Below are 16,280 nucleotides of genomic sequence, written 5' to 3' on the forward strand. Positions count from 1 at the left end.
CTATACATACCCAGAGACATATATCTTTACAAAGAGACAAATAGCTCAGAGACATATACCTAGAAATGCTCACAAAGACACACCCACATGTAAGGCACACAGAGATCTTTATGTTTCTCTGTCTATATGCACACACAGCTATACAAATCAATCTAAAGAGAGGCACAGACACGTGTATACAAACACATATATATTCATTCACAGGCACACTGTACCCATGTAAGTCAATCAAGTGTATTTATTAAGTGCCAGCAAGGTGCCATGCACTATGCTAGATGTTAGGGAATAGCTATAAAGAATGAAATAATTTTTTCTCAAAAGGACCTTACATTCAAATGGGGAGGAGGGAGGCACAAAGGCAGATTTCATAACAGAGACATCAATACGCCTCCAGAGACATGCACAAACAGACACAAAGAAGACAGAGATACACTCAGATATGTAAACATGTGGGCAGCCTTGCCTTTCTCCCCCAAGAGCATCCAGATGCACCCCCCCACACACATACAGACCGACACAGATTACTATACCAACATACACATACGCACTTATAGCCACACAGACCCAGGCACATGCCCATACAAATAATACACACAGATTGCCACAGATTCTGAGACACACGCACACATACACACATGCTTCCACATAACCTAAAGAGAAACACACATACATACATACAGACCCAAAGTGACAAACAGACACCCATAGATGCAGACATGCACATATGTACCCAAAGATCCAGACACACATATACCCCCAAGTCCCTTCCAATATATACCATGAGGCAGACCAAGATACACATACCCTCCTCATACATACACCCATCTATCGACACAGAAACGCCAACATATATTTATATGCATATTCACAACCTCACATTCAAGAAAAGCCACGTGTATACACATGAATCCATGCAACCACACATAAACATGCTCATAAACACAAGAGCACACACCTACATAGAAATACTTATGCAAACAATCAAAAAACTATGCATACGCACATACAAGCTTTAACACATCTGTGTTAACATTCATGCAGAGATTCCCCCGCCCCCCCCATATATAACTCACAAATGTTACCTAATCTCAGCTGAGTTCTTACTTGCTATAATGGCTATAAGGCAAACATCCTATTTGTCCCTGATTTGCTCTCCTACTCTCTAGTCTGCATACACACCAATAAACATACATCTTTATAGATGGATACGTATACCGATGCATGCACAGATGAACACACACACACACACCCCTACATACACCTATACATATGTCCCTACATACACACACGTAGGCAGGAAAACATGTGCATACATACACATACCTATGCCTAGAGACGTGCATAATTCTATATATATACACACACACATATATATACACTCTCTCACACACACAAATATCTACCTACATACGAGCACTTTGTACAGACGCCTACTACACACAGCTATGCATATTTATAAACACAGAGATTTATTGTATAACACACACTTTTATACACACAGCTAAACACACACATTTATAAATAAATATACACATGCACACCTCTATTTGCATGCAGACACACCTATCTACATACAGAAACATATGCTCACACACATATTCATACAAACGCACTCATATATACGTATACAGAAAACACCCGTAGAAGCACACAAGCACATAGATGCAAAAACATAATTTGTCATATATACTAAAACACATTTATACAAATACAAAAACACCCCTGTGTATATGTGTGTGTAGATATACATATGTAAAATACAATTTGCACATATAGCTACATCTATTTACATGGCATGTCATAAATATACATATGTATAACTTACAATATAGTAGCACATATACACCTACATAAACAAATCTATAGGCACGCCTATCCATATATACACATATTCAGGTGTCACACAGACACATGCATACAGAGATAAACACGGATGTGTCTATATAGACATGTCCACAAACACGTCACAGAAAAAAGCATGTATAAACATTAACATCATCTCATGTTACACATAATTCTACACTGATACATGTATAGACACATACAATAAGACAAATATATACAGGCACAAACACATCTACATAGACACAAGGCACGCATACATAGTCAATAGTCAAAAAGCACTTGTTAAGTGCCTATGATGTGCCAAGTACTGTGGATCTAAAGAAAGGCAAACGACAGTCCCTGCTCTCAAGGAGCTCACAGTCTAATCTATATACATATTTACAGATTTTAATACAGACACGCACAATACATAGACGACAAAACACACACAGAGCTACATTCATATAGATACAGCTTTACTGTGCTAAGATGCATACATAAACATAAGCATGCGCATCTATGTCTATATATGTGCCTATGGGTTTGTATATCACTCCATGTATACGTGTGTGTATATGTGCTTGCATGCATATGGACTCAGGCCCTGATATACTAAAATCAGTATGCATTCTAGTATATTTTGTAGTAAAGTGGGGGAAAAAGAGAAGAGCTTTCTAAAGCCTATTTATAATGAAATAAAAGTGATGAGATAAAGAAGAATGCTTTAATGAAGTTACCTGAGGAGGTAGGATCTTCAGAGAAATCTGGCAACTCTTCAGGGGGATCCCCATAGAATGAGTTGAATTTGTGGCTTGACACAGCTGCCAGTACTGCACCCTAAAATAAAACACACAAAAATTCAATAAATTTAAAAACAGCAGCAACAATAATCTGTTAACAAAGCCAACGTAGCCACGGTAAAAGATTAGGAAACAACAGTAATCTCAAGGGCAAAAGGGGAATATTTTGTAATGCAGGGCCTCTTTGTATATAGCACAGATATGCACACCAGTACAAAGATGTTACAGGTCACACAACTGCTGACAAAACTAACAGCCTGGACTTTTTTTGAAAGGTCAGTATGGAAAATAATTATGTTTTACATGTTTTAGCAATGTCTTCTATAACTTGTTAACAACAATTTTTCTTTGTCTTCATAGAGAAGCATACCAATTTAGTATAGACTATGGACATGTCTGACAAACATTTATATTGTGAAACCCTTCAAGACCAACTTGCTTTCTACCTTCTTTCTTTCCTCTTACTACTTAAATTAAGTGAATTAATTCAGCTAAAGGGTATTACCATAAAGATTTCTTAAGTATAATTAAAATAATACATGTTTTTACTCGAAGGCACAAAATGTCAATTTTCAAAAAGAAAGACTTCCATCTAGTTGCTTTTGGATTGAATTTGGAAATCAGGAAACAAGCCTTCAGCATCCTGTGAAATTAAACCTCTGAGCTCATATATCAACAAAGTTATTGACATTGGAAAAATGTCCCAGGGAAGAAGGAAAGTAGAGGGCTTGTCAAACCTAAAGGAGGTACATAATCCAGGAGGTCAGTCAAGTTAGACTAGCTAAATCAGATATTTTGGTTGGTTAATTCTTGCGACTGCAAACAGAAGTTCTAATTCTATCAAATCAGGGGCAGTAAAAGATACTCTGACCAATGCAATGACCAGTCTGGCTTTCAGAGAGCTCTCTCATTGGAGAGGTGATGGATTTTTAACACCGATTTTTTTTTGGAGGGGAGGGGGAGAGGTAGGTAAACAGGGCTACGTGACTTGCCCAGGGTCACACAGCTAATAAGTATTGAGGCCGCATTTGAACTCAAATCCTCCTGACTCCAGGGCTGGTGCTCTATTACACCACCCACCTACCCCTAAAATTAATTTCTTAAAAACACCAACAATTCTGAATCCATCTTTTTAACAATAATATTCTTCTGGTGATGTTGTGCAACTGTGGATCAAAGAATATCACCCCTCTCTGAGAAATACAAACTAAGGTTGCCCAAGGAATTTGTGTAGGATTAGACTGAAGCATAAATTGACAGACAATGGCCAAAGTGCACATTTGCTTTGTTTATTAAAACTTCTTTGTAACAAGAGAGGAGTCCATTGTGGGTAGGGGTGAAGATGTGGAGAAATCAGTGGAAAGTATTAGTATGGCTAAAAAAAACCCTAATAAAATATTAAAAAAAAATAAAGACATAGATTTCAGTGCTGTTTCTGAAACACAGTAGTAGAGATAGCAAGAGTAAATTACTTAGTCTCTCACTGCACTAGATAACTCTCTAGAACTCTGAACTGCAGATAAGTTTCTGATCTGCACTGTTGGAGTGTCTCTCCACATCCATACCACAGAAACCACAGGCCTGCACACCTCCCTTTCCCCGTAAGATGCACAAAGCACAGTGCTAGGCCCTGGGAATACAAAAATTAAGCAACCTTGTCATCCTTACTATAAGAACTGGTCCCTAAAACATTGTAGAGCCTCCTAAATAAAATTCACAAATTTTAAAACAAGAAAAATTGGCTTAACTATTCACACCAGGAAAACCAGGTAGATAAAGAATAGCTATCATCCATCTCATGATAAGAAACTGGATGAACATCCCACTGAACTGGTCCATCAGTACACACGACTTGCAGAGATGAACAAACAACAATGAGCTGGTCCCAGAACTGAGGGAGAGAGCTTCCAATTACTCCACTTCCAATTACTCCAAACTTCTCCTTAAGACAGAACATATCTTTTTGACACCAATAATCTTCTGGTGGATCAAGCTATATGGCTCATCTCTAAAGAATCCACACTGCAAGCACCCAAAGTATATGCTAAAATGTATAGTGGGCAGAAAGAGACTATCGTAGGTCAGTAATGGAGGACTGTGCTTGAGAAGGTGTTAAATGTGCTAGGTATCTTCCCCCTACATCCCCAAACTCTTTAGTTTCTTTTTGTGTGTTGTCTTCCCCATTATATTGCCTTTGAGGGCTGGGGTTGTCTTCCCACACCCCCACGTATTTGTACTTAGCACAGTATTTGGTACACAGTATGCACTTAGTAAATGTTTATTAACTGACTCACCTTCCTTCCTATGAATACAGAAGAACTTGAGCTAGGCTCATGTGAGCTAGGCTCACGTGAGAGAATGAAGTATTAAAGGAAGAGAGCTCCTGGGCTGCACTGGTGACTACACAATGCTATGAGACCTACAGGCAGGTTCCCAGAACATTGGATATCCGGACATCCTATGGGAAATTTATGGGAACAATGAACAAGAGCTAAGCTGGATAGGACAGCATAGATGAGTTCCAAGTTACACCCTAGGAGAAGAAACCACATCGATGAAATCACAAATCTCCTGAACCACTAAAATATTAAGATTACTGAATGAGGATTACAAAAACAGGAATGCTTTTTTTGTCTGGAACAAAGAATGGTCCTGTATATAGGTAGTCAAATAATTCCATGATTGTATGAAAATGAAACAGGTTGATGCTACCTTTTATTAAAAAAAAAAAGAAAAAATATCCATTTTATGATGTTCTCCCCCCTGCCCCTTAAATTTAGGTAGCACAATCCCAATGACCTATTATGATACAGTGAACTCTTGAAGAATCACTTATTAACAGAACCTCTCCAAGTGGGAGGATATAACATATAAATGTAATAAATATACTGTATTTTTAATACATGTCTTATGTACTTTCCTACTCCGCCCCTCTATTGCCATTGTGCCCTCCTAGCAATTCAGAACAAATATCCCTGTCCTGAAATTCCACAATGAAGAGGCAATGATGCTGCCATACACGGAGCCTGGTTCCCACTCTTGCCTGGCCTCCAAAGCAACAAGCAACTCTGCTTCCTCAAACTGAACACTATGATTCCAATATAAGCAATTTTTTCATGAAATCATGTATAAATTATTTTAGTGTTCCTATACTGAGATAAATTATTTTGTTAACTAAAAGACCACTAAATACTGGCTGACTCACATGACTTTTCTCATCTCTACAAATTTTTGAGAATTAAAGTGTAAGAAGTAAATAGACAAGCTTAAATATTGCCTACCTTATTTTTATTTAATGCCTTTTGTTTTAAAATCAATTTCAGTTCTGAATACATTCCTCCCCACCACTCCACCCAGACAGCTTTTCCTTGTAACAGAGATTAAAAAATGAGGAAAAAAAAGCAATTAGGCCACATGTCAACCATGTTTAACAGTATATGCGATATTCCACAGCGAATGGAGGAAGGTGTATTTTCTCAATTCTTCCCTAGAGTCAAGCTCCTTCATTATAATTACAGAGCATTTGGAGCTTTGTTATTGTTCAGCTTACTTCATTCGGCATCAGTATACGTCAATCTCCCTACGCTTCTCTGATCATCAGTCAAATTCATTATTTCATACCACGCACTGATCACTATTACACTCACATAAATTTTGGTTAGCTACTGCCCAATCTGACGGACACATTTTGTTTCCAGTTTTTTGCTATCACACAAAGTGATATTACTGTACTGGTGTGTAAATGGGACTATTCCTTCTGTCTTTGATCTCTCTGGAGTATATGCCTAGTAGTGGTAATTCTGGGTCAAAGAATCTGGGCATTTTTGTTATGTCTTCAGAATAATTCCACACTGCTTCTCAGAACGTCTGGATCAAATCACAATTCCACCAATGTGTTTGTCCTCCCACAACCCCTTCAAAAACTGACACTTTCTTCTTTAGTCATCCTTTCAAATTTGTTGGGGATGAGGTAAAAACTCAGGGTTTTCTATTTGCCTTTCTACTAGAAAACTCATGAAAATCTAATGCCTTATGACTCCACTCACCATCTCTGTGACTGCCTGCATCCAGACTTCTTTCCCAACATGTAGGATATTCCCCATATCAGAACATAAGCTTTTGGGGGCAGGGACGATCCCACTTTTCTATTTGCATCCCTGGTGCCTAGTATTCAGTAGATGGCTAATAAGTGTTTAGTGATTGATTACTGATCTTTGACCTCTCTTTATCGACTTGGCTCCTTCCCTACAAACATGCCCAGCTCTCGCCATCATGGACAGACTTTTACTGGACCCTGCCATCTCCTCAAGCTAACCATTTTTTATCTTTTCTCTCTTTCATAGCCAATTTCTATAGCTGCTTATTCATTACTTCCATTTCCTCATCTCTCATTCACTTCTTAATTCCTTCAAATCTAGTTTTCAATCCTGTATTCTACTGGAATTTCTCTTTTTTTATGTCTGTTGTAGTATATTTTTATTTATTTTGTTTAACATTTCCCAATTACATTTTCATGTGGTTTGGGCCTGATTTGGGAGTTTTGCAGGCTGCATACACAAGTTTGACGCCTCTACACTATTCCACACTATAATGAATTATAGTTGTACATTTCTACCAAAGAACAGTAGTCAATTTTCCATTCCTCAGTCAGTGAATATTTGCTTGCAAGATAACTAAGTTCTACTTAGCACATTGGAGTTATACTGTCAATGTCCTAAATAAGGAAGAAAAAAAGAATCTATTAAGCATTTACTATGTGCTAAGCAGTTTTAAACTCTCTTATTTAATCTTCACAACAATCCTGGGAGGTAGACGCTACCATTATACAGATGAGGAAGCTGAGGCAGACATAGGTTAAGTAACTTGCCAAGGGTCAAACGGCTAGTAAACGTCTGAGGCTATGTTTGAACTGAGGTCTTCCTGGCTTCAGGTCCAGAGATCAAACTACTGTGCCACCCAACTGGCCTACTCTAAATGGCCCTCTTCCTCCTCCACCTACTTTATACTGCGCCCATATTATGTTACGAACTTTCAACCAAACATCTTGGTTGAAAGTTGTTGAACAACTTTCAAATGCTTCTAGTGCATTTACTAAACTGTTCTACTAAAAGACTTACCAAATATGGTGATCTCATATTGACATTTATGGATTATAATCTACACTTTTCAAACTGAAATTTTAAAAATTCCCAGCTTTAGTCCCCCCACCCCTACATTCCAGTTTATTTAAATTTTCAACATATGTAAGTTTCAAGAGATAATTAACCACTGCACTTTGATCTTTTGTATAAATTCGACTTCTCCACCCCAACTCCTGGCCATTCTGATTTGGGTTGAACCCCGAATGTCTGCCAGCTAATAAATTCTCCATTTAAAACTTACACTCTGTGGTGTGTCTCACTCGCTGTTGGTATAACGATATAAAAAAGGTAAACAGTCTGTCCTATGAATCCCTTATAATCTCTTGGTTCTTGTATGTTGAATCTTCTATTAAGTTCTGGATTTTTTTTAACAAAGTCTTGAAAGTCTGAGAGTTTATCAAATATCCATTTTTAAAAATTCTGGATAATACTTAACTTTGCAGGGTATGATATTTTCAGCCAGAGACCCAGAACTTTTGCTCTTCAATATACTGTTTTCCAAGACCTGCAGTTCTTTAATGTCTCTGCTGCTAGGTCTTATGTAATTCTAATTGTGGCACCATCCTATTTAAATTGTTTTAATCTTGATGCTTTTAATACTTTATCCTTGTGTTGGGGGTTTCTGAATTTGACTATGATATTCCTAGGCGTTTTCCTCATAGGATCTCTTTTAAGTGGTGATCGATGGATTTTTTTCTATTTCTACTTCCCTGCCTTGTTCTAATGCTTCAGGATAATTTTCTTTATTTCTTGTATTATTAAATCAAGATTCTTTTTTTGATCATAACTTTCAGTTAGTCCGATTATTTTCGTATTTTCTCTTCTTGATCTGTTCTCCAAATCTGTTTTTTATAAGATGTTTCACTTTCTCTTCTATTTTTCATTATTCATATTTTGTTTAATTATTTCTTGATTTCTTATAATTTCACGGGCTTCACTTTGTCCAATTCTAATTTTCAAGGTGTCATTCTCCTCAAGATTCTGGATCTCCTTTTCTAATTGGTTGACTTTCCTTTCATAACCTTCTTCTTTTTTTTGGATTGTTTTTATTTTATTTTTTTAGTTTTCCCCCCAACTCTGTCATTTGATTTTTAAAGTGTTTTTAAAAATCTTCTATAAATTCTTTTTGGGCAGGTGACCATTTGATGTTACTCTTTGGGGGTTTCTTTACTTCAATATCCTCCTCTGAAGATGAACCCCGGTTGTCTCTATTCCCGTAACAGCTTTCTATGGTTGGATTCTTTCTCCTTTGCCTGTGCATTTTTTTGTGGTAATAGCTTGATTTCTATAATCACCTCTAGCCCTGGGGTATGGGAAATGGTGCCTCTTGCCCCAGATCTTCAGTTCTCCCCTTTAGCCTGGAATCAAAGCCAAACCTGCAACCTCCGGTAAGTGCCCACCGCCAGCGGCTATCTGCCCCACTGCTTCTACACCCACCAGGTGTGTCCTAGTTCCTTCTTATCCCCTCTTCTCTGGTATTCCTTGTCAGCAGAAGTTCTATCAGGTTCCCCCAGGAATCTTCCTGGGCTCAAACACCCAACTCCCCTCACTATCCCGGGCTGGAAAGTTCCCGTGGCTAGGGCTGAGGCAGCCTCTCAAACCAACTAACCCTGGGACTTGCCGCTAGTTGTTAAAACAATACCTAGCTTGGGGGTGTTTACTCTTCTCAGGGACTAAACCTAGTCCTGGGATTTTTCTCCTGATCTTCTCAAGTTGTCCCAGGAAGACCCTGTTGTGCCCCTATTCTTCATCTCCACCCACACTCTGTTTGCCCTAAGGTGCTACTTTAACTCTTTTGTAGGGGAAAATCTTGAGATCTTGGAATTTTCTGACCTATTCCACCATCTTCCCAGAATCCTCTTAGGAGGAAGCTGAAAAGGAGAGAAGACCTGAAGGCTTCCCCCTCCCCCAAAATGGGGGCATTGTAGAGAAAGTCCAGAGTCAGGAATGGAGCCTGCAGGGGAATGAAACACGGCTGAGCTGGGCATCCTTCTTAAAAAGGAGGTGCTGGTGATGGAATCCTACTAAAGCTGCCCCAGCTCCAGTATTCTGACTGCCATAAAGGCCCCACTGAATAGCAGGCCCGCTACCCCTACCTAGCCGCTCAACCCACCCCCCACACTCAATATCCTAACTTCTTCATACATGCCTCATTGCTCACTAGAACAGGCGTGTCCATGAACTCATATTTCTCGCAGAGCAGCAGCTGTGTCCATGTGATGGGATCCCAGCCACTGCCCCCAGACCCATTCCTCACATTTCCCACAGAAACAGCAGGTGTGTCCATGCACTCAACCACAAGCACATCCCTCTAGCCTTAGACAGGACCACAATACTCCGCCAATCAGAAAGCAGCACCACCAGGATGCCGAAGCAGGATGTGGACCCCAAACAATAAAAAGGGACCTGCACAGCAATAGTAAAGAACTGACCTAGAGTGGCTTACTATAATATTATTATCATACGTACACACTCCCCCACCCCAAATGGATTCTTCTGTATGCATTGTGAGTAATTACACGCGCAGTTCTACTGTGGCTGGGACCCCTCCCTATTACCTAATCCCTTAACAAACCCCTCCTGCCTTTTTAATATTCATAATTTCTGTTATATAATTGCATCTTTACCCAATAAAAATCCATCTTGCTTTCTCTGACGTTGCTGGCTCCTCATGGAACTTAGCCTGCTTTATGAGAGGTGTCAATCTCAATAAATGCCTATACTTGGATTATTAGTGGTCTGACTTTGAATTCTTTGAGACAGTTCCACCACAACACATCATGAAACTGCCACAGTTTTTGGCATCCCTGGAAGGGCAGAGACTAAACCCCAACACTGGGAGGAACCAGACAATCAGAGAGAAGGCCACAAGAAGGAGAGTTCTACGAGGGTGTAAGTCCAAGAGTTGGGTGAACTTCCAGAGTCATGAGGTTTCTGGGCTATCATGGAGAACAAGAAGACAAACACAAAGTATCAAGGGGGCTCAGTATGTGCTGGGCACTGTGACAAGCACTGGGAATTCGAAGTAAAATCAAAATAGCTATCAAGGACTGTACATCTTCATGGTTGAGACAACATGTGCACATACTGGTATACACAAGACACAAATCACACAGAAGGCAGACCCGGGAAGGGGAGGACCACTAGCAGCTGGGGAACCAGAGGAGGCCTCAGGCAGTAAACCAAGGATTCCAGGAGTTGAGTGAGGAGGGCAGCCATCCTGCCTGGGGGCTAGGCTGGGGAAGAAGCCAGCAAAAAGAGTCAGGGACAGGACAGGGAGGGCTACGCTTGACAAACAGCGGCAGGAGAGAGAGCATGAAGGGGGGGAAGCTGACTGAAAGGGCAGAAAGCGGCCAAGTTGAGAAGAGGCCTGAAATGTCAAACAGGATCTTGGAGATCATGGAGTCACTGGAACTCCCTGTGTGTGGGAGCACATGGGTTAGTCACACCTGCACTTCAGGAAAACCACTTCAGAGCTTGTGGGGAGGGTGGATAAAAAGGGAAACATCTAAGGCAGGAAAACCAAAGAGGACACTGTTATATCAGTCTAGGGAAGTACTGATAGAGACCTGAAATAGCATGTTGGCTTTGTGCATGGAGGGAACATAGAGTATACAAGGGGTGCTGTAGATTTGACAACTTACTAGATATGTAGGGAGAGTAAGAGGGAGGAGTTGAGCATAACATGAACGTTTTAAACCCAGGTTACCAGAAGGATAGTGGTATTTTCAACAAGAACGAGGAAGTTAGAAGAGGGGTGGGTTTTGTGATTATGATAATGAGTTCCATTTTGGCTCTGTTAAGTTTGAGATGCCTTTAAGTAAGCCATCCTGTTCTATAATGTTCTATAATAAAAAGCTTTTGATGAAGGACTAGAGATAGAGAGGGCACAGCTATCCACAGAACTCTAGGAGACATCTGTGTAGGGATGATCTTTTGATCTACGGGAATTAATGAGGTCACCAAGCAAGAGAGCACAGAAAGAAAAGAAATCCCTGGGGAGAGCCTTGGGAATATGGACCTACAATTAGGTGGCTTGATATAGATGACGATGTAACAAAGGAGAATGAGGAAGAGTGGTCAGACAGGGAAGAAGAGAACCAAGTAAGATCAGTGCCACCAAAAAACAGAGGGGAGGGAATATCAGAAGAGTAATCGATAATGTCAAATGCTGTGGAAAAGTCAAGAAGGATGAAGGTTAAGGAAAGGCTATTAGACTTGGCAATTAAGAGATCTTAGGAAAGAGGAGTTCTGATTGAGTACCAGGGCTGAAGACAGATTATAGAAGATTAAGAAAAGAGTAAGAAGAAAGTAGAAGCACTGAATGTCAATAACTTTCTCAAGAAGGTGATCTATGAAGAGGAGTAGCTAGTAGGGATGGCAAGACCAAGTGAAGAGTTTTTAATGATAGGGGAGACCAGGGCATGTTTGTAGATGGCAGTGAAGAAGACAGTACAGCCAGTTCTTGCTTAATGTAAGTGGGCCATTCCACAGACCTCCTCTCTACCTAAAGATAGAGTGGTGATAATGGTGGGGGAAATCTGCTGGGAAACATGAGGTGGGATGGGATGAAGCATACACTATAGGGGCTGGACTTGGTGAAGAAAATTGTCTCATCAGATGTTAGGATAAAGGAGGAAGCAGTAGAGGATGAAATCAAGGGGTTCTGAGTCAGAGTGAAGGGAAAAAAGAGAGTTTGAAGTGCATGGCTGAAAGGGCAGGTACTGTTAGAATCCTGAGTTCAGAAGGTCTGGAACAGCCTCTAACACGTGGGAAAGGGAATCAGTGAAAGAAGAGTAAAAGAACCACCTCTTGCTACAGTAGGGGCTCAAGTGAGCCTGGATAACATAAACCCGCAGAGGGCCCAGCCTCAGTGTGTGACTTCCTCCAGCTCTCCTTAGCAGCATAAGAGCGGAAACAGAGGCAGATGGTGGGAATACTTCTGAGCTAGGATTTAGCAAGGCATGAGTGGAAATAGGACAGGCATTTGAGAACAGAGGCTAGTGAAGAGCTGAACTGCTTCACAAGGAGCCATATAATTGGGAAAGAGAACACAACCAAAGTCTGAGAAAGAAGTAAGGTGTGAAGGGATTGGAGGTCATAGTGAGGAGCAATGATAGGAGTAAAACACAGGGAGAGACTGAATGACAGGAGATTATGATCAGGTTAAAGAAGCTTCAAATCTCTAATTAAGGAGGTGGAACATCTGTGGGAAATGGCAAGCTTAAGGTTGTGACTATCTCTGTGAGCAGCAGAGGTCAAGTGGAGGAGGAGTCATCTGAGTTCAAAAGATTAATTAACTGGGAAGTTATTGTGTTTGAGAGCATATGAGTATGGGGGCAGGAGTTGGGGGTAGGGAGAAAGGCTATGATTCAGGCACTGAACTCACTGAGAAAGAAGGTAGAGTGGTTTAGAGTTTAGTAGGTAATGACATCAGGATTTGGACTTAGTGATAAATTTAAAAAGAATGAACCTTAAAGGAGAAGTTGTTGAGTGATGTCAACAGAGGGTCAACTGAAGAGTAGAACCATGAACCCCAAAACCTCCACTTGAGGAAGGAGCTCTGCTCAGAACATTTATTTCTTACCTGGCTGCACTATTTTGGGACTTCTCTGACTTTTCTACCAACCCTCCACCCCCTCCCAATTCCTTTTGTGTTGTTTTCACTCAATAGACTGTAAGCTCCTTGAGGGCAGGGACTATATTTCTTTTTTGTATTTGTGTCCACAGTGCTTAGCATAGTACTCGGCACATAGCAGACACTTAATAAATGTTTATGGATCGAATAGAGGGAGTCTGGAAGTTACAATGGACAGCAAGGGTCTGACTATCCCTGTGGAATCCTGATGGAAAAGCAACTATCTGGACATTCTGCCTGGTGGGGCATCTTGGGAATTTTATTTAGTTGCTTTGCTAATACTAATTCTCACTTCCAGTACAAGGCTATTTCCATTGAACTATATTCACACCACCTCTTAAAAATACACAGGTTATAGCCACAGGAAAATGATTAATGTAACAATAAAACAAACATTCAACAAATAAGTACTGATTAGTTTTAAAGTTACTAAATTTCACCTTCCATGAAACTAAAGAGGACCAAGTCACAACTTTAATTTAGTATAATGTATTATTCAGATCCATATTTTTTGATTATCTGGAACCGTAAGAAGATTGTGTTAAATCAAGAAGCCAATGAACAAAAATAAGGTATTATGAATCCTAAAAATAATATAATTTCAAACATAAAAGTTGCTTTAGTTTGCATTTCTTTAATTACTAGTGATATGGAACATTTTTTTTCATATGGTATACACAAGAAACTAACTAGTAATGTTAATTGGGTTACTTTGTCTTCACCATTTTTTACAAATCTTACCTTTAGTTTCCTCCTTGCGTTAAATTTCCGCAGTTGCTCTACCGTTTCAGGAAGATGAATCTTGTAGGCATAGCGATCTCTCTCCTACAAGAGATAACACATTTACCAATATTTAATCACATGAAAAAGTTAAGAAATTTAATCAAAACCAAATTGCAAAGTCAATAGAATAGTTGGCTGAAAATTAATAAGAATTTTATCAAAAAGACACAAACTAGGTTAGTCTACAAAGAGGAAGAAAGTTCAAGATTGAAATTAAAATGGTATTTTGTACTTTCAACAATGAAACCAGAATATAAAAAGACTAAATGATTTCTGGAATCATGCATTTTTAGTTTTGTAATTACATGGCTTAAATAACACAAATAAGTTATTCATAATCATTATGGCCATTTAAAATTGGATTTGGGTTAGTATCTGTCAAAATTTACAGATTAATTCAACCCATATAATATTTATAGCATTATCTCTGGCATACTATAAGCTGTGTTATCCAAAGTCCATTGGCTATAAATGTACAACTTAATCTAATTATAAAATCCTAGAATTAAGCTGATTGAGTACAATTTTCTTCCCAATTTAAAAGAGTGCTAGACTTTGAAGTCTGGAAAATCCTGATTCAAATCCTGGCTCGGTCACTTATTATGTGTAAACTTGAGCAAATCATTTAATTTTTTCTGGGCCCCAGTTTCATCATCTGTAAAGTGATGGTGTGTGTGTGTGTGTGTGTGTGTGTGTGTGTGTAAAGCGGAGTAGAATGAGAGGGACTGGGTTAGATGACCGTCAAAGTCCTTTCCAAATCTAAATTTATGATCCTATGAACATTTCTGTGAATGTACATCCAGTGAAGACTGAATTAGCTTTTTTTTTTTTTTTAAAGCTCCAGCTTTTCATTTCTAGCTCACAGGCTTACTGATAAATTAGAACCCTCAGATCTTTTTCATATTGGTTACTGTTAAGTTAGATTTTTTAAAAAAAATACTCTATTTGTATAATTGATTTTAATGTAAATTCGGGACTTTAGGTTGTCTACTTGATTAGCTCTTGTTGGCTTCCTGTTGACAATGGTTAGCACAGAATTTTAAAGTTGGAAGGAAGCTCTGTAGTCATCAAGTCCAGCCACAGTAGAACTCCCTCCTCGGGATACCCAACAAGGGGCTGCACAGTCTCTCCTTCTTTGGCTGCCATTCCCACTGCTGACTCATGCTGAACTTGAAGGTCACTAAAACCATAAGTTCTTTTGTAGGCAGACTGCCGTGTAACTACATGCTTCCCCCATCTAAAACTTCTGAAGTCTATCTTTGAACTGAAGCACAAGACTTTTTATTTATTCCTATTAAATTCAATCCAGCACGGTGTTCTTGCCTCTCAAGATCTGTTTAGATCTTGACTATTGTACAGTGTATTGGCTATCCTTTCCAGCTTTGTGTCATCTACAAATTTAAGAAGTATGTCCTCTATTTCTTCATCCAAGTCATCAATAAGAATTTTAAAACAGCAAAGTACCAAGCACAGTTTCTTGGGCATTCTTTTAGGGACACCTTCTTCCAAGCTGATAGTGAACCATTAATGACTATGCTTTCCACATACATTCAACCTGTTGTGCATCAATTTTGTTATTATCCAACCCATCTTTCCAGCTACTTTATCAAAATCTTTGCTAAAATCTAGACAAGCTGTATCTACAGAATGACAATGACATACCAAGAAAGGAAATGAACTTCATCTGAAATGTTCTGTTAATGAAGCCATGCTCACTCTGCCACCATTGCTTCCATTATAGATGATGATGGTCCATCGTTTTAATAAACAATTCTAGAATTTTTCTGGGAATCAAAGTTCAGCTTACTGGCCCATAGCTTGTATATTTTATTCTCCTGGGAAATACGGCCTTCAGTTCTGTAATACCTCTCCTTGTCTCTGTGATCTTTTAACTACTGCTTAGAATGGCTTAGCAAACAAGGCTGTCAATTCTTTAACTACCTGAGGATATTGTTCATCTGGGTCAGGTGGGCTGTGAATTAATCAAAGGTGTTGAGGTGCTTTCTTACTATCTCCAAACTTATAATTTGCATCCGCTCCTTATTAGCCATTTCTATTCTGTCCCCTATCATTTAAGGACATTTTCTTTGGCGG

The 16,280-nt window shown here is 39.3% G+C and overlaps 1 protein-coding gene across 9 annotated transcripts in view; it reads right to left on the reverse strand.

The window, feature by feature from the left end:
* Positions 1-16,280, reverse strand: part of CASK (calcium/calmodulin dependent serine protein kinase) — a 410,968-nt gene that overhangs the window by 130,896 nt on the left and 263,792 nt on the right. For all 9 annotated transcript variants that reach the window (XM_036744928.1, XM_036744934.1, XM_036744933.1 and 6 more), the window contains 2 exons: positions 14,145-14,228; positions 2,562-2,661 (listed from right to left, as the gene is read on the reverse strand). In XM_036744928.1, coding sequence (XP_036600823.1) covers positions 2,562-2,661; positions 14,145-14,228 — 184 coding nt within the window. The remainder of the gene's footprint in view (positions 1-2,561; positions 2,662-14,144; positions 14,229-16,280) is intronic.

Source organism: Trichosurus vulpecula, chromosome 2, assembly GCF_011100635.1.
Source record: "Trichosurus vulpecula isolate mTriVul1 chromosome 2, mTriVul1.pri, whole genome shotgun sequence".
In the NCBI taxonomy this organism is placed as follows: Eukaryota; Metazoa; Chordata; class Mammalia; order Diprotodontia; family Phalangeridae; genus Trichosurus; species Trichosurus vulpecula.